General features: G+C 50.1%; 1 protein-coding gene across 3 annotated transcripts in view; it reads left to right on the forward strand.

Moving 5' to 3' along the window:
- The window catches only part of plxna2 (plexin A2), a 132,371-nt gene that overhangs the window by 48,652 nt on the left and 56,182 nt on the right, over positions 1 to 27,537 (forward strand). For all 3 annotated transcript variants that reach the window (XM_029833484.1, XM_011619284.2, XM_029833483.1), the window contains exon 4: positions 11,441 to 11,575. In XM_029833484.1, the coding sequence (XP_029689344.1) occupies positions 11,441 to 11,575 (135 nt within the window). The remainder of the gene's footprint in view (positions 1 to 11,440; positions 11,576 to 27,537) is intronic.

The following is a 27,537-nucleotide window of genomic DNA, read 5'->3' on the forward strand; positions in this document are numbered from 1 at the left end:
TTAACCTTTGAGGATAAATCATGTTTAATGGCAGTCGTGACCCAGCGTATCCTGTGTGTGTCCCCAGAGTGTTTACTCTAGAATGTGTGCTGACAAACGGGGGTCTTCATTCACGGCCAGAGCGCCGCTGCTTTTCCTCTGATGTGTGTGGCCAATGCAGCTGTTTGTCTTCTTTAATTCTGGCCCAGATGATCTGAAATGATTGGAAGGAAGGCTGCGACACCCTTTAGAAACACATTTCTAGACAGAGAACGTGCGTTCACACAGATGGCTGCAAACCGAGCAGGACAGAATTAAATTCCATGTGGTTTAGTATTTTCCAATGAGGCCCAAAAGGAGAAAAAAAACCATCTACTTGATGCTTTGCACAGTAATGGTGACACAACATTTTCGGTATTCCCATGTACACGCTGCAGACACATTCTGTCAGTTGATTCCCTGCTGATCTTGTGCCCGAGGGGAGAGGGGTTACCATAGCAACCCTTGTCCAGCACAGGGGTTTTGGCCTGTTTTTCTTCTGAGCGTGTTGAATGGGGTCAGACAAACCAACCCCCCCCCATTTGCCAACACCACCCAGCTCATCAGTAGAATCTCTGTCCCCCACAGTTCACCTCGCTGTCTTGTCCCTCCCCTCCCCCGACTCTGTTTCTGTGGGCTCGTAAAGGTTAAAGGTTCGCGCCGTGGTGTCCGTCTTACCCCGCTCTCTTTGTGGAGACCTCCGAGAGGAGCTCCAATTATCCAATGGCTGCTGGGAACCGCATATATTGGAAATCAGGGGAGGTGAAAGGCTGTGACATGTGTTTCTATGGAGCTGTAAATGGCACGGCGTCCGTGTCATGGCGTCCAAGTGACGTCTTTGGGTTGGGAGACACCTCAGTGCAGATGTTTCATTTAATGTCTCATATTCAGTGGGGGCGGGGGGGATATAATCGGCAAATATAATGCAGGTTTATTATTATTTTATAATGCGATTATTCTGTACTTGGGGGTGCTTTATGGGGGCTTTAAAATAGTGTATGAACAAACAATGATCATATATGCTAATGATGCTAATGTGCTAATAATTATGGGCTTGCATCTTATACTTATATACCTTATCTTGTACGTCTGGCTCTGCCGGGTCCCGTCCTCTCCAGGGTCAGGTGTCATTTGATGCCGCTCGCTTTATTAGGTGCACCACGCCTCACTGAAGGCCAACGTTAATGCGGCCTTGATGAACTTTTCATTGAGTGTCAAAGCCTCACAGCGCTGGCCCCCGTTCATCAATAACCTGCTCGTTCGCCATCGCGCCGCCGGCCCCGGCCCCGGTGTGCACTGTGCTGTATGGGAGGCCATTCCAGCCTGCGCACATCCATGAGGGGAAGGGTGGGCCTGACTAAATGCTTTTATACTCTCGTTAGCAGTCCTGATCCCGTTGGCTCTAATTTATGGATTCACGCCTCTACCTGCCAATCTCCACACATGTTTAGGTATGCAAATCCCCTGGGAGAGATTGAACATTTGCAGCTAATTTGTCCCTCACCTGAACCTTTGTCGAGCCACCTTTTTGCCTCTGTGATCTACAAAGAGAGAAATCAGGAGGCGTTTTGGGCGTCTGATGCTTTTTTTCTAACCAGGGTTGCGACTCTGCTTTTATTAGCTGCGTGATTGCTTCAGTCCCTCCGCACATGCTCTCTCTTCTGTTGAGTACAACATTTCTTTCTTCCTTGAACACACAAACTCTCCGTATTTGAGGCGCTTTCTTTTGAGAAAACATTATTGAACATTGTGTTATTTTTTCCGTGAAAGCATTAAAGTGTTAAATATAGTTGGAAGTTTATTCTTTTGTTATTACTACGTGTTCAGTAGTCAGATTACACTGAGCTTTCCCTCCAGCGACTCATAGAAGCAACAGAATAAGCTTCCCGCCTTTGTTTGACCGTGTTTATATCAGAGATATCCATCCTCCACACACATTAGTGATGATGCAAAGCTTATTTTGCTTTATCGTTGGTGTCTCGCTGACTAATTTGAGGGGAAAAGGTTGTGGCCATGACAATAATGAAGGATCCTTTCTGGAGGATTCGTCTGCTTCCCGTGTACAAACTCACTTCTGGGTGGAAACAGCTTCTCCACCCTGCCAGAGAGTCCCATTCTTGAGGGTCTTTGCTACCACATCCCTCCGTTCTGCTCCCTCGCTGAACCTTCCTGGCCTCCATCCAGCACCAGCTCGCCAGGCTCGTCAGTGTTTTAGCGTGCAGCTAAATATAGGTCTCGCATTGTGCTGCTCTGCTTAATACGAGTATTTGAGTTTATTAAAGTTGAGGCTTGAGCTCATCCCGCCGCAGAGCCCTAATGCCTGCTGCAGTCTTTGCGTTCTGTTTAGAGTTTGGGGGCCAAGAGGGGAAAGTGCTGATCTAATCATGTTCAGTTGTGTGAGTAATGTGGCCCAGAGAGATGGCAACATTACAGAACCAAAATAGACTAGATTGAGCCTTGGATGGAGCGGTTATGGAAACGGGCATGTGAGATTGGTCGTTAAGACTCGCTGAGCATCAGTTTGCTCTCATTATTCTCTGATACTCAACGCTGATAAAAAACAAATGTTCATTTTAATAGTTATCATTTGTGCTTTATCAGGACCGTACCGTCTGTTTCTGCCCAATCTGATGAGGAAGTAGTGGTGCACGGGGGAGCGTTTGCATAAAGGGGACCCAAAGATTCCCTTCATGGAAACCATGCTATTGTGCACTGGCAAAAATGTGAAGCAACTGTCTGAGCCCCGCATAAAAGGGTTTTATGAGGCAATATTCCTCCTCTTCCTCCTCCACCTGACCACAAACGTTTGCAGCCGGGTTCTCGTACCTTTTGTCCGATCCCTGTACCTCTCCATTTTGTTTCCTTCGTCCTCGTTTGCTGTCTTCCTGTCTGTCGACACGTTTCACTGCTCCATCACCGGAGAGACGCCGCTCTGGCCTCCGAGTCAGCCCGGTGGGAAGGGTCCTTCTGCACATATAAACAAACAGGCTAACAGATGCTTTACGCAAGCTTGGATTTTACAACAGGAACAAAAGAAAGCACACACACACACACACACACACACACACACACACAGCACATTTCTGCTCTCCACTTGCCACTGACACCAGAATTCTTCAGCCTGACACCGGTGATGGATTAGATGCGTTATCGAGGCAGAGAGGCTCCATGTTTTCTGCTGCTGCACCAAGAAACTTGGAGAATGGAGACACACACACACACGCACACATACACACAAACACACAGATACACACATGGAGGCAGCTGAATAGCCTGCACCCATTTCACCTGAAGAAATACAATAGCAGCCTGCTACATTTCAAGCCAGGTTTTCCAGACAGGTACGTGAATAGATAGAGATGCCGGCCTGGTTTGTACACGCTGTTCTGCCAATTGTCAGCTGCAGCCAGTTGATTTGGATCCGTCAGTGCGCGTGTGTGAAAGCGCCCATTTAGCTTCTGCATGCACCTTTACTGCATCTTCCTCTCTCCTCAAACTGCAATAATAAGTCACAACATCAGTAATAAGGGTCCATTGAGCAGAAGCCCCCATAAGGAAATTATTCTTCACTAAATTAAGGTTTCATTTTATACCTAAATCAGATATTAGCAAATTAAACTGTAATTTATTTTGGTGTGCCAGAGCTTATGTGAAGGATATTTGGATATTCACGGATATTTGGAGCAGCTATTTATGAGGAGAGAAAGCGGGGAGAGTTGACACACGTTCAGTAACTGAACGTTAACTGAAGGTCAGCTCCAGAGGCTGAGTTTGGTCTCAGCAGCCATATTTTGATCATGTGAGCTTTAGCACGCTTCAGACGTGTAAACCTGCCTCACAAGTCCTGGCTGGATCCCCCAGACCTCCGTTTTTTTCTGTTGTGGTGACCCAGCTGGTCGACGAAGCCTCAGAGGAGCCTCCTCTTCTGTGTGTCTGGGAGAGGTCGCTGCATCCCAGAGACTAATCCAGTGTGTGGCGTCTCCCAGATAAGGCCGGAGCCTATCTCTTCCACATCCAAGACTGTTGAAGTGGATTAGTGCAGATGATACGTACAAGAAATCTGCCAGATAGGTCACTTAGCGGTTTAACATCCGCGCTCCATCCTGCTCTTCCTCTGCACGAATTCCTCATCCATGTAAGCATCAGGTTATTCCAGGGAACTTCCACCATCCTGTTCTGGAACGGGATGGAAGACCTTCAGTTTGGTTTCCTCTGCAAGTGCAAGGTGTTGTTTTGTGGTTTGGTGAAGGTGCAGGTTCTGCTGGGGCAGCTAACATAATGTTCATCCTCAGATGGACCCATATTGGCCTTGGCAGCCACATGTAAACACACGTGTCCTGTTTCAGCAGCACAACCCTCGTCAAGGCTACGGCCAGAAAAAAAAACAACCTTTTCTTTTTTTTTTCAAATGTAATAGTTAGCGCTCAGGTAATAGTTAGCAGCTGCAGCCATTAAAGAAGAACTGTCTTTTTAATTGAAGCAGAAATGTTGGACAAATACGCAGACACATGGTGAAATGGAGTCAGAGGTCATCGCTCAGTGTTTTGCTTTCAGACTCTCTTCAGTTGCTTTGTTTGTCTTCATGATTGCCTTTAAATAGCCGGTCGCCCAACTTGTTTTGTCTCTGTCGCAAAGTGGGACTGGCCAATTTTGGAAGCTGCCTCAACAAGGCTTCCTGGACTTTTCTGTTCCGCTCCTGTCTCTGGCGAGCAGCATCCACAGAGCACTGCAAACACACTTTACATGCACCTTTACCTCAGAATTATTCACTGCTTTCGTTCACCAAATTGCTTCACAGGGACTCGCACGGTTTGCAGCCTGGAACCGTGTTGAAGGGACACCGAGGGGAGAGGGAAAAAGGGGGGAAAGAGCAATTTGGACTGCAGCTTGGTCAATCTTCAAACAGTTTTCCAGGGTGCTTACATGCGCCGATCAAAAGCGCCACACTGGCAGAGGCCCTCGTAGCCGCGAGGGGAGGCCTCTGATGCCGCAGCCATGCTTCCCCTGCCGGCCGCCGCTTGGTGTCTGACCGGGTGCCGTAGCAACGTTGGTACAGAAGCAAACCCGTCTTTTATTTCCTGAACTGTGAAAATAAAAATTAAGCTTTCATCAGGAAAATTGTGGCAACCTTTTTTTTTTTCAGTAGGTAATCTCCATCCATCCATCCATTCTCTGCCGCTTATCCGGGGTCGGGTCGCGGGGGCAGCAGCCTAAGGAGAGAATCCCAGACTTCCCTCTCCCCAGCTACTTCCTCTAGCTCATCCGGAGGGATCCCCAGGCGTTCCCAGGCCAGTCGAGAGACATAGTCTCTCCAACGTGTCCTGGGTCTCCCCGGGGGTCTCTTACCGGAGGGACATGCCCTGAACACCTCACCAGGGAGGCGTCCAGGGGGCATCCTGACTAGATGCCCAAGCCACCCCATCTGGCTCCTCTCAACGCGGAGGAGCAGCGACTCTACTCCGAGCTCCTCCCGGATGGCAGAGCTTCTCACCCTATCTCTAAGGGAGAGCCCAGCCACCCTACGGAGGAAGCTCATTTCAGCCGCTTGTACCCGGGATCTTGTTCTTTCGGTCACGACCCAAAGCTCATGACCATAGGTGAGGGTAGGAACGAAGATCGACCGGTAAATCGAGAGCTTCGCCTTTCGGCTCAGCTCTCTCTTCACCACAACGGACCGGTGCAGAGCCCGCATTACTGTGGACGCCGCACCGATCCGCCTGTCGATCTCCCGCTCCATTCTTCCCTCACTCGTGAACAAGACCCCGAGGTACTTAAACTCCTCCACTTGGGGCAGGATCTCCTCCTTTACCCGGAGAAGGCACTCCACCTTTTTCCGGTTGAGAACCATGGCCTCGGATTTGGAGGTGCTGATTCTCATCCCAGCCGCTTCACAGGCGGCGGCGAACCGATCCAGTGATAGTTGGAGGTCACGGGCCGATGAAGCCAACAGGACCACATCATCCGCAAAAAGCAGAGACGCGATCCTGAGGTCACCAAACCGGATCCCCTCAACACCATGACTGCACCTAGAAATTCTGTCCATAAAAATTATGAACAGAATCGGTGACAAAGGGCAGCCCTGGCGGAGGCCAACCCTCACCGGAAACGAGTTCGACTTACTGCCAGCAATTCGGACCAAACTCTGGCACCGATCGTACAGGGAGCGGACAGCCCGTATCAACGGGCCCGACACCCCATACTCTCGGAGGACCCCCCACAGGACCCCCCGGGGGACACGGTCGAATGCTTTCTCCAAGTCCACAAAACACATGTGGACTGGTTGGGCAAACTCCCATGTACCCTCGAAGACCCTGCTGAGGGTGTAGAGCTGGTCCACTGTTCCACGCCCAGGACGAAAACCACATTGCTCCTCCTGAATCCGAGGTTCGACTATCCGGCGGACCCTCCTCTCCAGTACCCCTGAATAGACCTTGCCAGGGAGGCTGAGGAGTGTGATCCCCCTATAGTTGGAACACACCCTCCGGTCCCCCTTCTTAAAAAGAGGGACTACCACCCCGGTCTGCCAATCCAGCGGCACTGCCCCCGATGTCCACGCGATGTTGCAGAGTCGAGTCAACCACGACAGCCCTACAACATCCAGAGCCTTAAGGGACTCTGGGCGGATCTCATCCACCCCCGGGGCCTTGCCACCGAGGAGTTTTTTAACTACCTCGGCAACTTCAGCCCCGGAGATACGAGAGCCCATCTCCAGGTCCCCGGGCCCTACTTCCTCACTGGAAGGCGTGTTGGTGGGATTGAGGAGGTCCTCGAAGTATTCCTTCCACCGATCCACAACATCCCGAGTTGAGGTCAGCAGCACACCATCACCACTATACACAGTGTTGACAGTGCACTGCTTCCCCCTCCTCAGACGCCGGATGGTGGTCCAGAACCTTTTCGAGGCCGTCCGAAAGTCGTTCTCCATGGCCTCACCGAACTCTTCCCATGCCCGAGTCTTTGCCTCGGCAACCGCCGTAGCTGCACTCCGCTTGGCACGCCGGTACCCATCTGCTGCCTCAGGAGTCCCACAGGCCAGTAAGGCCCGATACGACTCCTTCTTCAGCTTGACGGCATCCCTCACCGCTGGTGTCCACCAGCGGGTTCGGGCATTGCCGCCACGACAGGCACCAACCACCTTGCGGCCACAGCACCGGTCAGCTGCCTCGACAATGGAGGCACGGAACATGGTCCACTCGGACTCAATGTCCCCCGCCTCCCCCGGGACATGGTCAAAGCTCTCCCGGAGGCGTGAGTTGAAGCTCCTTCTGACAGGGGACTCTGCCAGGCGTTCCCAGCAGACCCTCACAACACGTTTGGGCCTGCCAGGTCTGTCCGGCATCCTTCCCCACCATCGGAGCCAACTCACCACCAGGTGGTGATCAGTTGACAGCTCCGCCCCTCTCTTCACCCGAGTGTCCAGAACATGCGGCCGCAAATCCGATGACACAACCACAAAGTCGATCATCGATCTGCGGCCTAAGGCGTCCTGGTGCCAAGTGCACATGTGGACGCCTTTATGTCTGAACAAGGTGTTCGTTATGGACAATCTGAGACGAGCACAGAAGTCCAATAACAAAACACCACTCGGGTTCAGATCAGGGGGGCCGTTCTTCCCAATCACACCTCTCCAGGTCACACTGTCATTGCCAACGTGAGCATTGAAGTCACCCAGGAGGACGAGGGAGCCCCCAGAAGGGGCACTCTCCAGCACTCCCTCTAAGGACTCCAAAAAGGGTGGATACGCTGAACTGCTGTTTGGACCATAGGCACAAACAACAGTCAGGATCCGTCCCCCCACCCGAAGGCGAAGGGAGGCTACCCTCTCATCCACCGGGGTAAACTCCAATACACAGGCACTGAGCCGGGGAGCAACCAGAATTGCCACCCCTGCTCGTCGCCTCTCACCATCGGCAACTCCAGAGTGGTAGAGAGTCCAACCCCTCTCAAGAAGACTGGTTCCAGAGCCCTTGCCGTGCGTCGAGGTGAGGCCAACTATATCTAGTCGGAACTTCTCAACCTCGCGCACCAACTCAGGCTCCTTTCCCACCAGAGAGGTGACATTCCATGTCCCTAGAGCCAGTTTGTGCAGCCGGGAATCAGACCGCCAAGGTCCCTGCCTCCGGCTGCTACCCAAAACACAATGCACCCGACCCCCTTGGCCCCTCCTGCAGGTGGTGAGCCCACGGGAAGGGGGTCCCATGTTGCCTCTTCGGGCTGCGCCCGGCCGGACTCCATAGGCAGAGGTCCGGCCACCAGGCGCTCGCCAATGTGCCCCACCCCCAGGCCTGGCTCCAGGAGGGGGCCCCGGTGACCCGCATCCGGGCAAGGGAAACTTGAGACCAATGTTATTTATCTTCATTAGGGGGTCCTGGGCTACGCTTTGTCTGGTCCCTCACCTAGGACCTGTTTGCCATGGGTGGCCCTACCAGGGGCATATAGCCCCAGACAACGGAGCTCCTGGGATCATTGGGACACGCAAACCCCTCCACCACGATAAGGTGGCAGCCCAGGGAGGTAATCTAAATGTGGGAACCCATTTTTCCATTACAACTATCGTGTATGATCAATAAAAATCCAGCTTTGTCTCTGGTTTCCTCTGCATTCGGGCTTGTGGCTGCATTCTTTTGAGAAAGCAAAGAAACGGTGTAATTACATGAAGTGGTTTTGAGGCTTTATGTAAGAGAAGGATCGTCCCCCCTTTCTGTGTGACGCCTGGGGACTTTTTTCTTCTGTCTTCAGAGCTCAAGTCACCTCCGTGACCGTTCTCTGTACGTCTGGATGTGTTAGATACTTGAGTTTGTGATGTTGTTTTTCACGTCAGGACTACACTGTTCTCACAAATATTAACCACACAGGCCACGGCGCCCGCGGGGCACATGCAGAATGTTTTTCACCACGCTCGTCCATCTTCACTTTTCCCCACTTAGCTCAGCTGCAGCTTCCAGATGCTGCTGATACGGATACGCTGGCTATTCACTGAGCAAATACCAGACCAGAGCAAACCAGCAGCAGCTCTCGGGGGTTTGGGGGTCGTTTCTGCAGACAGGACCCAGTAAAAAAGAGGTCGGGACACCGTCAAAGGGGCGCGACCTGATAAATAATATAGGGTCAAATGTGGCACAGAAGGGATAGATTTGAGAGAGCAGCAACAGTAAAATGATGCTCAGGAAACGACGTTGGGGCCCGTCGCTAACTCAGGTGGTAGAATTTCAGCGTGGGAGTAAGACTGGGATGAGGTGAGAGGATTATTTTTGGCGCCGCAGCAGTCGTCCTAACTGTGCTTTCATAACCTCTCCCACGAGAGTGAGAGAAGGTGAAGTTCACACCTGTGTGACTTGTACCAACAGATTCTGATGCTGATCACATTAAGTGTGTATCCTGGGAATGAGCAGGGGCTCGGGGGGGGTTTCCCAAAAACGTTCCTCTGTTTTACTCCTCGCTCCTCGCCCACGCAGAGATAACCCCGCCCCTCTTCACGTTCAGCAGATCTAGTAACACGTGCACGTTTCTTCCTCTGTCTGTGTGAATCGACCACATTTTGCAAACTTTACACATACTGTAAAAAGCTGCTCCTGGATCTGTGCAGCAGCTGTGTCTGCAAAGGCTGCTACGTGCACAGTGGGATGTGTGGGCTGAATGTGGTGATTATGTCCTTTGTGAGAGCACAGAGCTTTTTTTTTTTTTGAATGAACAATTGATATTCAATAAAGGCAAAGAACCAGACGGTGTTTGGGCCCTGGAAAATAGGCCCTTGGTTATTTACCGCTCAGTCAGAGTGAGTGTTTGCTTAACCGGAGAGTTAACTGTTTAGACTGGGTAACCTGGTTTGTTGTAGTGTGCAGAGCGTGACCGACGCTTGCACAGAGTGAAGGTTTGGTTCTGGACTTGCTCCATGCTTGAGCATGCGCTGCTGACTCAGTGTTGGTCTGCAGGCCCCCGACAGCGGTGGGGGCCTGTTCGATGGAGATCTGAATCAGACGAACCGCAGGCGTGCAGGGAAAAGGTCAGCGTATCTTGGGATCCCTCGTGGCCCTCTGATAGGGCACATATCACCGCACGTCAGAGCGCTCCACGGGTGTACGCGCACATACGCTGACACGCCGGCGAGCGAGACGGTGTCGGCCCGGCCGCTCGCCGCCGCGCTTTATGGATGACCACATTTGCCGACGTCCCCCTCCACGCTGCGGATGAAGACTGGCACGGCCCCCACATCCTGCCCTCTCCCCTCCTACATATGGTTTTCACATATGTCTTCTTTTTGGTTGTTTGGATTAGCCTGCCAAGGTCGGACGTAGGTCAGCCTTGGGAGGCTCAACCACTTTGAGCTCTGGCCCTTGACGCTGCCGCCTGCTGTCATGTTCTCAGCTCACCCTGGAGCCTAAGAGGCAAAGCTGGGGGGGGGGCTTCGCGTGTAGCCTTTCCCCCAACATCCTGCAAGTCGACATACATTGAGGCGAACCGGCACGCACGCTCGCTGACACGGCCTCCCGGTCGATCTTTTTATTTTTTGATGGACGTATGACCTTGACTCTCCCCTCTGTGATGTGGGAGCCCGGCTGCTCTTTGGTGTTGTCAACATTTGAATAGACAGATGAATGTTTGGGTGGAGAGGTGCAGGCGCAGATGGACAGATGATAGAGCCATCAGCTTCCCTGGGTGGAGTCGGCTCCATTGACGTGACATCACGGAGACATCTCTCACGCCCAGCCTCGGAGAACTGCCCCTGCCCCTCCAGATTTACTGCACAGGTTGTATATTAGTCCAGCAGGGTCTGGTGCATAAAGAAGGAGGGCTGACACGGGCCCGTTGGGGTCAGGCGGGGAGTCACCATCCTCCTATAAGTCATGAGAACATCTCTCCTGTGCTTTTGTAGTTGGTTGTGTTGGCGTCAAGTTCAAAGTTTCAGCGAGGAAATCCATTTTTCATCAGGAGAATGAGAAAAGCAAAACAGAGCTAAGGTTTCACAGAGGTCTAATAATACCGGCGGATAATTCTAAACAGTTGTTGTAACCCCATCCTGCATGAAACCACGGGGCGCTGACGTTCGCTTCACAACATGAAACAATATATGTCCCACACAGGGTCACGTGTCCACGTGATGATTCCTGTTTGTGTTTCATGCTAATGAATCCACACACCGGTGGGAATGCGCTGCCGTCATGGACGCTGAGGATTTCCAGGTTTAAATTGTCGTTCCCATGCAAATGTCAGAGCCACGGAGGAGATTTTTGTGTCTCTTTTGGTCTGAACCTCCCTCGTGTAACATTTCCTCCCTCGTGAATTTACAGGCAGGTAAACGACGACGACGTGGATCGTTTATTTGACCCGTCTGCCGTCCCTGCCAATCATTCTTCATCCGACTTCCCTCCCTGCCGTCGGATTCTTATAAATAACTGACCTGTTTGTGTTTGTCTTTCCTCAGATTCGCGTCGACGGCCCTCCTCACGGCGGCGTCCAGTATGAGACCATGTCCGTCATCAAAGATGGGAGCCCGGTCCTGAGAGACATGGCCTTCTCCCTCGACCGCAACTACCTTTACGTTATGTCGGAGAGACAGGTACGTTATAAACACCGCGTGTGTAATTGTCAAGAAAAATGTGAACGCTAGCAGGCATTAAAGATGGCCCACCTCTTAACATCAGCACCACCGCCACCCTCTGTTAGCTATAAATAACCTGGGCGGCTCTGCGGGGGGGTTGTGACAGCCCTTGATAATGAAGAAGAACAATAAGGGCAAGGAGAAGGAAAAAAGAAGGAAAACAAGGTAGCGGGAGAAAGAGAGAGATGACGGCGGCTTGGCTGATGTAAGTGCACAAAAGTGATGAGGAAACGTGGAGACAGCTGCAGGAGGGCATGACTTAAAGAGAGACGCAGAGACAAAGAGACATATAGTGCAAGGTCATCTTCCCATTTCTAATGAAGTGACACAGCACTGCGGGCGGGTGGGAAGCAGCTGATCGCCGTCAATGCCGCTGACGAAGGCGGGGAGGGCAGGCCAGGTTGGAAGAGAGGAGCACAAGGACAGAGTGGAGGTGATCGGAGATGAAAGGATAGAAGAAGAGAGGAGGAGCAGCTGTGGGCGAGCGTGGCGGCGCGGTGATCCATAGAGACGCAGCGCATGCGAGGCTGTCAGGGCGAGGTGATAGATTGTCGTCCTCTGTCCTTATCTCTGCTTTTAACACACTCAACAACCGAGCGTGCGGAGCGTGCAGAGCTCCCAGGTTCGGAGCCGTGAGGGTGGCACGGCGCAGTTGTAGAGCCGAACGCAGCACAAACCGCATCATGTGACGCAGGAGGGGTGGCATTTTTCACCTGTGATTGACAGGCATCTTCTGCCTGACGTCCATGGGAGCACACATCTGCTCCACAGCAGTGTGAAGCACATCCAGGCTGTTTCAGCTCATTTCTCTTCTCTTTTTCTCCTCCGTCTGGCTATAAAAAAAACTGTTAAAGAGGTTCTCAGTTTCAGCCAGACTTTGCTGTGAGACTAAAAATATAACCATGTGAAATACAACCTCACTAATAATTCTCAACATCAGCCAGTGTTGAAACTTAGCACGACGTTTTGTACGGCAGAAAAGAAATCTGCAAACGGCTCCTGATAGTTTTCGTGTGTGTAAAACTGAGAACGTTGACATTTATGCGACCCCAAAAAGAAGAGTCTGGGGTCTGTTTCCCATATTTACGGCCGATTATTCTGCAGATAAAACGAGCATTTGATGTTGACTACATTACCGGCCGCATCAGAATGAGAAGCGGTGCTGCTGCTTTCTATTAGCATTCAGCTCGTAGACTCTTGTGTTTTGCTCTCCAGGGGTCGGGGGATTCAAACAGACAGACGTTCGCTCATGCACGCACAGACTGCGCGGATGTTACCCTGCATGTTGAAGGGTACCACTCAGAGTCCCCCAGCAGAGTAACAGGGTTGGGTTTAGTCCGGTCAAACACGCTTGTGCCAGTTCTTTGGTGCGTTTCCTCACTAGCGTATATATAGTTAGCATTTTAGCTACCCTTCGTCAAAGGAGCCCTTTCACCTTAGCATTTGGTCGATCTGTTTGACCTTTTATCTCACCATTAGCCTAAATGTCACCTCAAGCTATACACGAGGCCCGGGATGCCGCGAAAGCCATCTTCTTTGTTTCCAAGTGTCAGATTGATCTTTAGGACAGGCTGCGTGATGTGAGACCATAAGGACGAAGGCGGGAGATTTTCGGAATAAAGGAGGGCAGATTTGGCTCCAGTTGCATTTCCTCCTCTGAGCAACAAAGAGGCCCTCTGTGTTTGGCACAGTGGGAATACAGTGAGACCAAGAGGGAGACAGACAGACCCTGAGTGAGAGCAGCAGACACAGACCGGGGAGAGGAGAGCAATATTTGCACAGCGAGGCCACGCTCCACAGTCTGGGCTCGCTCTCTCGCTCGCTCTCTCGCTCGCTCTCTCCGGTCCTCACACCTGTCTGTGTGTTGTGGCGAAGCCGCGAATGGTGGGATGTGTGAGTTCACGCACAAACACAAACATGTAGACAGGCTCTGGGGCACATGCTCCCTCGCTTGTCATTTGCATACAAATCTGCATAATGCTCGCTCGCCCGCCTGTACACTCACACATGCAAAAAATAGAATTATAGACGCTCACATTCTGCCAGTCACTATTCAAATGAAATCCTCATAATGCTTCCAGAGGCTTTTCATCTTGACTTTTCCTCTCAAGCACATGCAGGACATATAGATTACACCTATTCTGTATGGATAGAAATTTCACTGCCTACCACATGTGATCCATCAGTGGGGGAGAACTTTCAGCTCCCTCCCCGTCCTTTTGTTTCTTTCTTCCATTCCCAATGACCCTGAAAGATATTTAATAGCTCGCTCTTTCATGTGTGATCTGTGGTGCCGCCGTGTAAAAGTGCACTTTTGTTTTTTGGATGTAACGACAATAGCAGCCGCCATATAAATGATGTGGTAAGATTGACCCAGTGTGAGGCAGCGCACTGGAACTGATGAAAAGACCTGGCTCGCTGAGTTTTTCTTATGCAAGAGCATTGTGTGTGTGTGTGTGTGTGTGTTTGTGTGTGTGTGTGTGTGTGTGTGTTAGGAGAGGGTGCTTTATCTTTACTGACAACCCTGAAATACAAAGTCTAACAAGAGATTTTCATTTTCAGGGTTTTTATTCTTTTCCCAGATGTTAATATTTCCTTTCAGGCACCGAGAAATGACGTCGTTTCCGCTTGTCTCAGGACATCTCGCCATCCTCTTGTTGGTCTTGTGATTTCAAATCGTGATTCAAGCGAGCTGGCTCCTTCTCCTCTGTACGTGCATCACACATTCTATATAAAGACCAGTAATGCAGCCATTCAGTCCATGATTGGGTCAGAACGCCAGTGGTGGGAAGACAAAGGTCACGGCTGTTTTGGGAGGTTCAGTGAAGCTGCCTTCCAGACACATCTACTCTGGTTTTCCTCTCTTCTTCTTTAGCTGTCTGCCTCACGTGAACACCAAACACCTCACTGCCTTTAATATTGCATCAAAAGCAGCAGATTTCAAACTGAATTGCACATCTTGCTCTGCTGTAACAAAGCAGACCTGGTAGGCTCTGCGTAGCGTGTTCCCGGGTCTTTCAGGGGTGGCTTTAACCTTCTTCTTTGCCTCCCATCCCTTTGGTCAGGCGGTGCTGCTGCTGTTCCAGGTCTAATGAAACAGGTAGGAGGATTATTCATGTGTGAGTAGCAGCTGGAGCCGAGCGAACCCGCCGCTGCTCTGCATGCAAATGCAACCGCTCGGACCCGCAGCGACTGCGGGATGCCTTTCTCTTTCGACATGCACGAGAAGGATTCTGTCCAGTCCCGTATTGTGGTTCGTTTGCTGCACAAGTTTCCCAGAAGCCGGAGCGACACAGACGGCGGTGACGCTGCGGCCTTGAGCGCCACCCTTTCTCTTTGTCGCCAGTTTATCAACGCAATGCAGTACACAAGGATAAATAGCAGCAACTGCTGCAGAATGGAACTGGGGTCTTCGGAGGCCTGGATTATCAACGTTGTTAGGAGGTCTCGCTCGTTTCCTTTGTGTGTTTTCGCTGTTATGGCCGCCGGCACCCAGCAGCCGCTCTCATCACACACAGAGGAGAAGCAGTGACGGCGCTGTGGCGGCGGCTTTGGTCAGTGGCCAGTATCTAGAAACCAGCCTATCATGTATTATTCATGTGGAACAATCAGGATTTAACATCTGAAAGAGTTCTGAAGTGATACCTATGGCGCGGCCTTGAAGAACGGTTTCTAAACACGTGAAAAAACGAGACAAAAACTCCATAAAAGGGTGGCGTTGTTTCCCCCAGGTTTTAATCAAATCCCAAGAAAAGACGCAGGTGTTGACTTTGTAATGGAGATTGGGCTTTGTGTTGTTTTATAGCTCTCACATCAGCACCGAATAGCCTTCAAGAATTAATGGGGATCTCGGTGAAATAGTGACCTTTTAATTACCAGTGCTTTATAAGCATGAGTGTGAAATTCTTGCTAGCATGACCAACTGAGGGACACTGAGCTGCCTTGTTAAACACAGCCCTGTCTTTCATGGCCTCCCCCCACAGAGGTGTTCAGCCATGTGCTGCTGTCACTCTCCACTACACCCTCAGCTCTTTAGCAAACATTAAATCCCATCAGCCTTCCTCCCTCGCCCAGCTCCATGTATGGAACAGCAACATTACAGCCTTCAGATTATCAGGGAAAAAAAGACCTTTTCTCCAATCCTCGCAATTTCTTTCAGGTGCTCAGCTGTGAAATTTGAAATTCATGCATGGCTTCTTGCTTCTCTTTTTGAAGCTTTTTTGTATTGTATGAGGTCTTTTCTGGAGTCCCTTCCCTTGGAGTTTTCTGGTTATCCTTCCTCTTTATCCCCAGAACCTTTGTTTGGCTGCTGTGGTCAGATTGGGAGGAAATGGGTTCAGTGGTTATCGAGACTGGGGGAAATGGGATCCATTCACACCTCGTACTTTCTTAGATTAGCTGACATGCTACTCGCTCCTCATTATGCAGGACTTGGGTGTGTGTGACGCACTGATTCCACGTGTTAATGGCTGAGGATACAGCATTACAGCACACAGCAGTACAGCCATCATGCTGTTCCCAGCGTGTGTTGGAAAGTCTTTTGTTTTCCAGATTTAATGTGCGCATCCCTCAAAACAAGCAGATTGTGCAGGCACGTGTCCAGACGTCCGTACACAAAATGCTAACCTTTGTAATTGCAGAGGGTTTCATTCTTCCCTAATATGTTCTCTCCCTTCAGAAGAGAGGGAGGAGATGTAGGTCAGCGTGAACCGAATCAAAACACGGGGAGATTCAGGTGCTGCGCCAAACAGTCAAACTGAGCCTCAGCTCAAAGAAGCTGGAAAAAAGAGAACGGAACATTCTGGTCAGGAAGGGGCGCTGACTGGGTGTTGTCTTGTTCTTCATTGACGCTCCTCTGGTCTGACCTTTGACCCCCCCTCTTTAGCATGTTCAGTAATCTTCCCGTCAGTTTGGTCGGTGCCTGCCACGACTCAGAGGACAAATAGAGGTAGGTTCTCCACACGGGAGCGATCTGTCTTCAGCTTCATCGACCCACAGGAGGACCCGGTCGGGACGCCTCTCCTCCTCGGATAATTTCCAAATTAAAAGGACTAATTATAACCAAGCGAGCTCGTGAGTGTGGCCATCAGACCAGTTTATCACCACACACCAGCCAAGCGCCTCAGTGGCATCAGTCACCCAGCAGATGTTGGTGCTGATGGATCGGCCATCACGTTTAATCCGGGGCGTGAGTGTGGCCGAGGGGGGGGGGGGGGTCATGTGTTGGGCTGAGGGCCAGTAAATCAATGGCACACCTTTTCCTCATAAATGGAAAAGGAGGGCAGCTCTGGAGCCGGAGACTGTGACATCTGCTTGTATTGACACCTGGACAAATTAGGATAAATTCTCCTGTCGATATGAACTTCCCGTCTTATAGATGAGGCCGTTTGGCTTTTCACTCAGGCGTCACTTTTACCAGCCAGAGACCTGTCCAACGCTCTTATACCGGATAAGATAGACGTGTTTTCCTAGGCTTAGCTGACGCGCTAAAATACTGATTATTGGGTTATGTTTTAAGTTGTGTGTGTTGGGAACTGCATCTTCTGGAAACAGAGATTTCTCCTCACAGTTGACGGGTTTAAATTAAGAGCTTCTTTTGATTTATTGCGAATGAGCTCAAGGTTGTTTTCGTGGACTCTTTTGGCATCGGGGGGTTGTGGGAAGTTCGGGGTCTGGCTCAGACTGACCATCAAGGTGAAGGGGGTCATTCTGCGTCCAACCCAAGTTCTTTGGCCTCCATCTGCTCGTCCACTAGAAGTCTTCTCCTTCTCTTGGTGAGCATGTATCCTTCCTCCTTCAGCTGTGTTCCATCTGTGTTTCATACACATGTGATCCTCAGCTCTGTTTGGTCCCCAGTGCTAGTCCCCCTAACAAAGGCTCCTCATTTGCATGAGTCCCTGAGCAGGAATTGTTAATTGACTTAAGCCTGGATTAGTGTTAATCAGGTTTTGTGCCCTGGAACCACTGGCCATTCCTAACCTCATTATTTGATAGCAGCACACGTCCTGTCAGCTCCCATCAAGCTGTTAATTAGTTGAAGCCCGTGCACCCAGGTCCCTGCCTAAAACCCATCTACCTCCCCTTTAACGTCAATGTCAACCCCCACCTCAACCTTCACACCCAGGTTCAGCTTCACACACGTGGTGGAGGTTCATCAAGGTTCAGTCCTGACAGGGTTTTTTGGATGTTATTTTAGATTTAATTGCTGTCAGAATTGCTGCCAAAATGAGCAGGAATCACAAAAGATGGAGCATTAAAGGGTGCAGATCGCTGAATTACTCAGATCTTCCAGCACCGAGGTGGATGCAGCCAGCGACGTCGCTCTGGATTATTTTCTGGTCCTGCACTAAAATAACATGTTGGTGACATTTGTGTCTGCCCTACCTGTGTTGCACATGAGCCCCATCAGTCTGAGACAGTGGACGGGAAAGAGAATGAGAGGAAGTGAGGACGGATTCCCAGGGAGTTGCACTCTGGAGGGAATCTGGAGGGATTGTTTCCATTTTTCATAACTTTAGCCTTGGAGACACCCTGGAGGTTGTTATTGCTGCAGAATAAGATGGATGGACAGGAGATGGAATCATTCGCTGCAACAGGAAGCTGTCGGTAAACAAAGCACACGTATTCTGACAGCCGCTGCAGGTGAAACAGGTTCCACAGAGGGGGGGGGGGGATCGCTTGGTGAAAACATGCCAGCACGTCCTTAAACACCAGCTGAAAACTCACATCCACCTTGACACCCCCCCAAAGGTCTCACCGGTCACCTGACATAATATGGGATAATGAGGAAAATGATACCCGGTTCTGAGACCCTCTGACCCGCTGACATTTCTGTCTCGCGCTGTCTGCTCCATCCCAGAGTTTAACATTGAGAAACCATGAGAAAAAACCTTCAGGTTGGAGTGACAGTGGGGGAATAAAATGGTATTATAACTTTAATAAAAGTATTTGAAGATAATCAAAGATCTGCACGATCTAGGAACTGAGACCATTTCAGCTATTCACTCCGATTTATGGCAATTGAACGTCAAAGTCACCCCGAAATTACACTTTTCATGTGGTGTAATGAGCAGAAAAATCTATAGTGTGAATTCTAAACCCAAAAATAAGAGCCTAGCTTACCACAATCATTATCATTAGTATAAAAAGTCATTCAATTTGAGAAGTCTGGCTTTTGCAGTGCCGTGTGAGCTTGTGAGCCAGAGGACGAGTCCAGAGCCACCCTGCCAGAATAATCAGCTCTGTAATTAAGAGCTGTGAGTGTGTCGACTGTCTTCATAAAACCCCTCGTCTCTCTTTCTGTCTCTTTCACTCTGGCTGTCTGTCTGCCTCCCTCCCTCCATAATGGCACGGCATTTGTCTGTTTCCTCCCCGCGACTATGCCGAATGCTCATGACATTTATTGTGAAACTAATGGCGGCGCTTCACTTCACCTAATTGTAGGCTTTAATTGCAATAATTATTTACAAGCCTAATTAGAGCCTAGGAAGTGTCAGGGACAAACATGAGTGCTAGTTGAAGGAATCGCAACAGTGTTTGTCAGGAGCCAAGCGAAGAGTGAAGTGAATAGAGTGACAGTGTTTCCTTCCTAATTGGAGAGTCTCGCTGCCTCACACTCACTTCTTTTTTCTGTCTCTTTGTGTGTTTGTTGAATGGATTCCTCCTTGACGCTGAAACTGGGCCGCAATCATCATGTGAAAAGACGCCCGTGCAGGACAGCAGCAGGTTTGCGCCCCAACGCTGTGGTCGGATTGTTGATTCTGGGGTTTCGGGTTGGACTTTTTTGTTTTTTCCCCGTCTCCCGAAGGGTCGACAGCTCACTTCACCAGCAGCTGCCTTTAGACGTCTGCCTCCATGCGTGTGTTTTACACACATTTGTCACCAACGACATTGTTTTGCGCCCTAACTCGGGCCGTGTTTCACTGACTCCAGCCTGGCAGACGCTCAGGAGGTCTTTGTGTTCCTGTGTGTTCCTGTGTGTTCCTGTGTGTTCCCGTGTGTTCCTGTGTGTTCCTGTGTGTTCCTGTGTGTTCCAGTGTGCGACGCAGACGTGCTGGTTTTCTCTGTCCTTCATGGGACCAGCCAGCACATGAAGAACAGCCGCCCACACTGACGCCACCGTCCTCTGGCTTTACCCAGGTCCTGTGGTCAGGCTGTACATCCCCCAGTTTTCCCCACTCCTCCCACCCGTCTCTTGCTTCCCGTCTCTTGCTTCCCGTCTTTCTCTACTGTCAGAGCGGCGTGTCCGACGGGAGGACTCAATCCCACAATGCAATTCTCTACTCCCCTGAGGCTGGCTTTGACGAGACTGTCAGCCCAGGTCCTTCTGATGGATGCAGTTTTGTACAGTGTGTGTGTGTGTGTGTGTGTGTGTGTGAACATGTTTTGTGGTGATAAACTACAGTCAGTCACGTGCAGCCGCTGTGTTGGTGTCACATCAGTATTGGATTAGTGCATCTTTGATGATAACACTGTGCAGCTTATTAATGGAAATACTCCATTTCACTCCTCACCATGGTGACCATTTATCTGTGTTTGCTGGTACATTTGCAAGCACACATGCAGCTAAAGGAAGAAGATGACTATGCTGGGATGGATATCATATCTGTAAGGCAATATTTGAAAGTAAATATTAGAAGGAGAAGAGAGATAAGGCCGGCGACTTAAACAGATTCTGTGCCGACAGCCTGTCAGAATATTACCCTGCCTGATGACTTGTAAATCAGATATTTGAGGCCAGAGTGGGACCAGGGAGTGATCCATAAAATGGATTTTGGGTGAAAATAGTAGATGGAGGCAGCTTCTGAAGCCGTTACGTGTAACCCAAAACACTGTCTGTTAGGGGAAACGCACTTATTTATCTCATAGTTTCCCAAAAGGAACGCGGCTGCAGCTCATTTGGCTGCGCAGAAGCAACTGTGTGACAGTTGTGGGATGAGAGGGAAGAGAGAGAGAAGGGGAAGAATGAGAAGAGAGACAGATGCACACAAAGGCAGATTGAGCTCATTATGTTGATTCCCCCCCTCCTCTGCCAAAAACACACCTTCAGACACACTCAGTGCTCTCTTTCCTTCTCACCCTACAGAGTTTCTTCACCAGCAAATGTAATAAATCTCTCCTCTCCGCGGGAGCACCTTTGTTCACATCCTCCTTCGCTATTGTTTTCATATGGAACTCAATTGGATTCGATCGTGGGAATTATCGCGGGTCTGATGAGGTCTTTCCGCCTCACTGATATTCATACCAGGTTCTTACTGAAACACTAATAAACCCCATCTGAGCAGTATCATGCATGCGTTGCACATGTAAACAGGTGCCGCACACTCACACGTTCTTGGAGCTTGAAGCTTTTTCCATACATGCACTCACACTGATGCACATGGATGTATACACACACTCACACATACAGCATTGGCACACACACACTCGCCACCTCTCACAACCTGAGCCAAGTCAAGTTTCTCCGTGTCCCTCCTCCCCGACTGTCTGTTTCCCGTGTATACAAGCTTTAATCAAGGCACTAAAACACACACACACACACACACACACACACGTGAAGACACGCATACTTAAATTTATGCCCGTGCAACAGCGCTGAGAGCAATGGGGTGTAACCAAACCCTTCATTTGTATGTACATCATGAACACTGGGAGAGACACTGAGACAAAGAGAACAAACATGCTTGCACACACGCACGCAAACACTGTTGCACACGTGCACAACACACATGATCAGAAAGCAAAAATCCTGATGCTGTCAGACGTGCACAGTGGAGTCCCTGCGTGGATCAGAATTTTAGTTCTGTCTGCCTTCCCCTCTAAATCAATACCCCCCCCCCTTGGTCGACAGACAGCTGTAAGTGTGCCAGGGAGGCTCCCCAAGTACACACATGCACACACACACATGCGCTCATGCCTGTTGATGTGTGTGATGGCCTCTGCTGCTTCCTTATTAACTCCTCACATGCTGACTGGAGCATACACCTCATTACTGGCTGCATGGACAGTCGGGGCCCCCACTGTGAAGGAAAGAGACGGACCAGTTTGGACAAAGACCATCCGAGACACAGAGGGGCAGAGCTGTAGGGACAAACCAAAGCTGCACAGAGGGAGACCATCAAGACAGGTGGGGGAGAGCAGCACAGACAGGTAGAACCACAGACGCTTAAAATGCACATTAAAGGCCAAGATGTAAAAAAGGGAAATGGTGGACGTGGCGCTTGAGCCCGCCGTGTCCTTGAGTGTGGGAATTAATCTGAATTAAATTGCTGGACTACTTCTGCATATATACACCCCCCGTCCCCCCACCCACACACACACACACACACACACACTGATGCTTAAGCACAGCCGAGGCCCATTTATTTATTGATCCTGCCCTTTCTTCTGCGGTAACCATGGATTTTTCAAGCTGTCGCCAATGTTAATGACTCATATTAGACTGTGATGCATGCAATCACCATTAGTGCCCCGTTTGTTCACATGTCTGTCAGTGGCTTAGTGGAAGCAGGTCAGCAGCTGCGGATTTAGCCTGCGAAAAGGGACATTTGAGAGACCACACTTGTTCACAAAGGGCTCCTGCGGTAACATATCACACGCGCCACTCGTGCATTTTATGGCTTCAATTTTATTCGAAAGGTTTTTTTGAAAAAAAAAGTGAGTGTCAGTCATGTCGGCGCAGCGTGTGTCAGCACGGTGTGCCAGTGTTTCATTTCCTGTTGCTGCACATGACTGCACACACTTGCACGTTCGCATTTGCAAACACTCCCTGGCACTTTCACAGCTCCCCGTTTCCATCTTTTAAATGTCAGTGTGGGCCTTGAAACCAGCTGTCAGTGAACAAGCAGGGTAGAAGGGGGTGAGGGTTCAAAGTGGTCAGGCGGCGTGGATGTAATTTCCTCCTTTTAGCCTCCTGACTGAATTACTGAGCAAAGAGGCCACCTCACCTGGGAACGGCCGAGGCACCAGGAGCGGGTCATGGAGGGGAACGAGATGGGGAGATAAGTGAAAAGGAAAGGTGAGGAAGGCTAAGGAAAAGTGTTGTGGACCTTCAGATTGTATCCCCAGTACCCACACGAGATCTTTAAAGGAGCAAAGGCTGCGTAACTTTTATTAGCTGTGCCGGTTTTCACAGCTAGCAGGACACACATGTGCCATGCGATCATTCTCTATCAGGGTTTAATCTACTGTAAAGCTGTGACGTTAGTGGTTTTACTAAATGGAATTTATAACAACCCTCCACACAATCAAACCCCGCACAGTTTTAGCTACCCCCCCCCCCCCCCCCCCCCCCCATCCTTGGGCAGAAAGAGGGTTGAAGTCATACATAATTGATACACTCCTGCCTCTATTGACCTTTTTTTTTTAACCTCCTTGCTGGTCGATCCCTCACTCCATTATTTCCATGCTTGCAGCCCCTCCAGTGTCTTACATCCCCCAGTGACACCTCCCTCTTATCTGTAACACCTTAACACACCAGTACAATTTATGGCCACCTTCCGTGTTTTCTTATTACCTCACTGTCTTTAATCAGTTCTGTTGGCGGAGGGACGTGACAGAAGGTAAGTGGGGTAAACAGGACAGCCTACTTACCTCCACCTCCCAGTGTGAGAGGGGGCCCACAAGCCAAAGATTTTTTTACCTGATTCTTAGAGCTGAGGGGTGAGAGAGAACATAAGCCCATGATGAAGGTCAATCTCTAACTAAAAGTGTCTCATATTCTGGTTATCTTTGGAGTTAGCATGATGCTACATCGATTGACTGATCAAACAGGTAGAGGCACAAATTCACTGATAAGTCATTGACTAATGTGGGTCCAGAAACAAAGAAAACTCTCATATTATTGCTAAAACCTTAAATACATGTTCTCTGCTCCAGAGATGGTCCTAATATGAAGCTAGCACCGGTCCAGAGTTCAAACCGCGGTCAGAAGGCATTTGTGCGACCTCGTCTTCCCCTTCTTTGGCAGTTTGTCTCCTACCAGTCTGTTATTTCTGATGAGTTGCCAGCACAAGACTGGGGGGGTCGCGGGAGTCCAAGCACGGGGTGGAGGTGTGGGTGGGCAACACCCTTTGGCGCAGACCCTTGGAGAACAGCTCAATACCTGGCCTCGTTTCAAATCAAAGGGAGCGATTCAAAGAGAAATTTGGTTGTTGTGGCATTACAACCCCCCCGTTCCATCCCCACCTCCAACCTTGGAACATGGTGATGTTTGTAAGCAGTAAATCCAATAAGAAAAAGGAATATTTGTGTAGGTATCTGACTGGTGTTTGAGCCGAGGCAACAGTAAAGACCATTTTTCACCACATCCAGCAGGTTTGATGCCTGTTAACAGCTCTTACACACCCGATCCTTTATTTTGCCCGTAGACGTCCTCACCGACTGTAAAAGCCCCTGACCTTCAGAAAAGAGCTGTGAAATATACGTTGGGACTCTTTCTCATATGAAATCCTCCTAACATCCATTTATCCACAATCTTCTCTGCATTCGAGCTGCAGACAGTTTGTTCCTAAACGCAACGCTGCAGAAAAAAAATCAATATGGTGCTTTCCTGCTGTTTATCTCAAATGTCCTGTCACTGAAGACTCTGACATCTGGAGCACGGCGAACCAAAACAAGCCTTTTAAGAGATGCATTTCAGCAGCGGTTTATCCGCAGCAGGTTGCTTCTTTCTGTGATTAAGGTCATTCTTTTCGCCGCGCAGCCATGTTTTGCAAAATAAGGCTGTAATTAATTCATTCTGTGCATTTGCTCTTATAAATGTGATTTCATTTTTTTTTTTAAACCTTTCATCGAAGCCTCCAGCGGTTGTGGTGTGTTTGCACTGTCAACTCAAAGCCTCCGAGGGGCCAACACCCCTTGCGCCCCCCCCCTCGGTGCTTAATCAAGCTGCATGTAATTGGTGTGAGTCTGGAGGTCTGATTATCCGTGGACTAGCCCCAACACTTCAACAGAACCTCCTCACCTGTCCTCATCGTGCCTCCCAGGGTAGACGCGGGCGATGGTGTGAAATTACAAATGCTAAAAAGAAACAAGCGCATTCACGTTTCCGGGGCTGTAAAGTGAGACTGGTCTGGTTTTTAATGTTCAGCTGAGAGATGAAGTCTTAGAAAGCTCAGTGGAATTTGCTTGAGAAAACAAGGAGATAAAGAGGAGGGAGAGCAGTGTCCTCGGGATCGAGCCCCAGTGGGATTACCAGCGCAGATTAAAGAGCAGCTAAAGGAGACGGTTCCCTCATCCATGTGGAGTTCACTGCAACAGGAGAAGCAGCAGCGGCTCCATGGGCATTTATTCATTCATCAGCCTCTATTTACTCTGATTTTGTGCCTTTGTCATGATGCCTACTCTAACAAATGCATGTGCTCATGCGCGCACAAACACACACACACACACACACACCCTTCTTTTGCTTTCTCTGTCTCTCTCTGCAGGAATGGGTATTGTGTTCATGATCGATGTGCCTCATTCCAGTGATGTGGTACCCTGGCTATCGCATTAAAAATGGATAGAATGTAGTAGAGCCGCCAGCGTGTGTGTGTGTGTGTGTGTGTGTGTGTGTGTGTCCATACCTGTTTGAGAGGAGGCATAGGTGGCAGGAAGTCCCAGAGGTGCCAGCTGTTTACCATGCACTACTGTAGGTTCCGAAGGTTGCGGGGTGGGGGGGGGGATTGGATGTGGCGGTGTTCCTGAGGTCAGAGCCAGGCCTGTTGCCTTGGCAACAGCTCTCAAAAACGCTTTCTCTGCATTACTGGTGACGGTGGGACTCTACTCTGATTGCCGGTTGCTCTTCTGCATAGCATGGCGAGGCACATCTGGCACCTCAGAGACGGCGCTCATCAGAGCACAAAGCGGCGGCCCATTTCAGCTCAGTTCTGTTGTCCTTTATTCTTTTTTTTTCATGTGCAAAGCCCCCCGCCCCCCCACCGCTTCCTCACAGAGGTGCAGCGAGCCCGGCGAGGACTTCAGGCAGCAGGGGAGATGAAATGGAGTCGCCAAAAAATGCTGGAACAGTACAGTTGGAATTTAATCCTCTGGCCTTTTTTCTTTATGCATATTTTTCACATCCAGCAACAATAGAGGCAGAAGCACAAACGTCTCCAGGACAACAGCAGTTGTTACGCAGTAATAATAATAATAATGACAACTTTCCATACGTTCAGTGATGGATAGATTGGCTTTGCTCTCTGCTTGAATCCCTGGTGTGTTTCCTGAACAGACTCTTGCTTTAGAAGAGGCTTAATGGAGCTGAGACCTTTTCACCATCCGCCTTTGAAAGGGAGGAAGCTGTTGTTTTAACCCTCGGGTGTCAGTCAAACAGGTTGCTCCATTATGCGACGCCACTGTAGCCCCTCTGGTTGAATAACCCCCCCCCACTAAGGTCATCTTAAGTGGGAATTTTATTAGCATTAATTTAGCCACGCGGGGGAACCTCTCAGTCAGCGTCCACTCCGGGTCGGCTGCTTCTGGGGGGACATGACGGAAAGGAGGGAAAGTTGGAGGCGAGATCAGATCACATGCGGGGCTCCTTTGTCTTTCCTGAAAACTCAGGATCCTCGATCTGCACATCCGTTATGGTGCCGTGTGCTCACACACACACACACACACACACACACACACCTACACACACACACACACACACACACAAATTCACAAGCACAGTTGGAGAATCGGCTTCATTGTGCAGCCCTGCTGTGTTGAGTGACTGCAGCGTGTGCTGGGCAACAGCTGCTGTGAACCCCCCCCCCCCCCCCCACCCCCAACCCACCCCCCGCAACCCTGCCCCCCCCCCCACCTATACACACACTCACACACAGATGATACTGTACACAGCCTGGAGTTAAACACGGTTTCTCTTTTTATCGTCATCTCGCGTTTTTGTCCTCAGAATCGGAATCTGATGATTCTTGAAATTCCGACTGTTTCATTCATTCATCCGAATGTTTGAAAACCTCCTGATACTGAAGTTTGCAGCCATAAAACCAGAGGATGTTGTTGTCTTTTGTCTCCCAGTCCACCTCAGCTGGTGTGTCTGGCTGTGTTTAGATATTGGGCCAAGTGATACCCCCAGCCTCCCCCGGCACCCCCCCCCCCCCCGCAGCTGTCTCCATGCTGTAACCCTTTGGTGCAGCTCAGCAGCCTCCTGTGAAAGTTCTACGATAAAGTTTCCCCCAGCTTGCACATGTTTGGGGAGGATCTGGAGGCCCGTCTCAGTGAAGACCAATTCAGATGCGTTGGGATCCGTGCACGGACCGACCATGTGACGGGGTCCACCAGCCAGTCTTGTTCCTGGTGGGTCCGCCTGTCACCAGTTGTAGCTGGGGCGGCTGATGTGACCCCGTCTGCAACTCATTACAGCCTGCCACCTGTTTGTCCTGGAGCTGGGCGAGACACGCAGACACACAAATAGAGTTTGTGGAGGTGCCAGAGGGTTAATCTGACATCGGTGTCCATGGCTGCGAGCGAAGCAACCGTCAACATCCCACCGTGTCAATGGCGTTTTGTCCCCGGGGCCATTTCTCTGTGGAAGGGCAGAAGCAGGCAGAAAGGTGGACAGTTACTGAGCTGTTGATCTGAAGAGATGACGGGGAAAAAGTGTGAATGAATTAACATGGATGAACATTTACATACGTATGTGATTGTTCGGAGCGGCATTTCCATGATCGGATGCTGATTGAATGACTTGGCAATGATTACAGGTTGGAATCCATTCATACTAATGTTGCAGAGTTTAGGCCAAGAGAGCACCTTTGACGGCCACCCGGTGGCCAGCTCTGCTAGCTGACAGCTAGTTCCAGTCCGTGGTGCTAACGGCACAATAGCAGCCCCCAGCCGTGGGGGCGGGGTTTGCACACACTCCCGAAAAACCACTTAAACGGTGTTACTTGCACCTTTTGTTCATCGGCCCGCATTTTGCAGAGCAG

The sequence above is a fragment of the Takifugu rubripes genome, chromosome 3, assembly GCF_901000725.2.
Source record: "Takifugu rubripes chromosome 3, fTakRub1.2, whole genome shotgun sequence".
In the NCBI taxonomy this organism is placed as follows: Eukaryota; Metazoa; Chordata; class Actinopteri; order Tetraodontiformes; family Tetraodontidae; genus Takifugu; species Takifugu rubripes.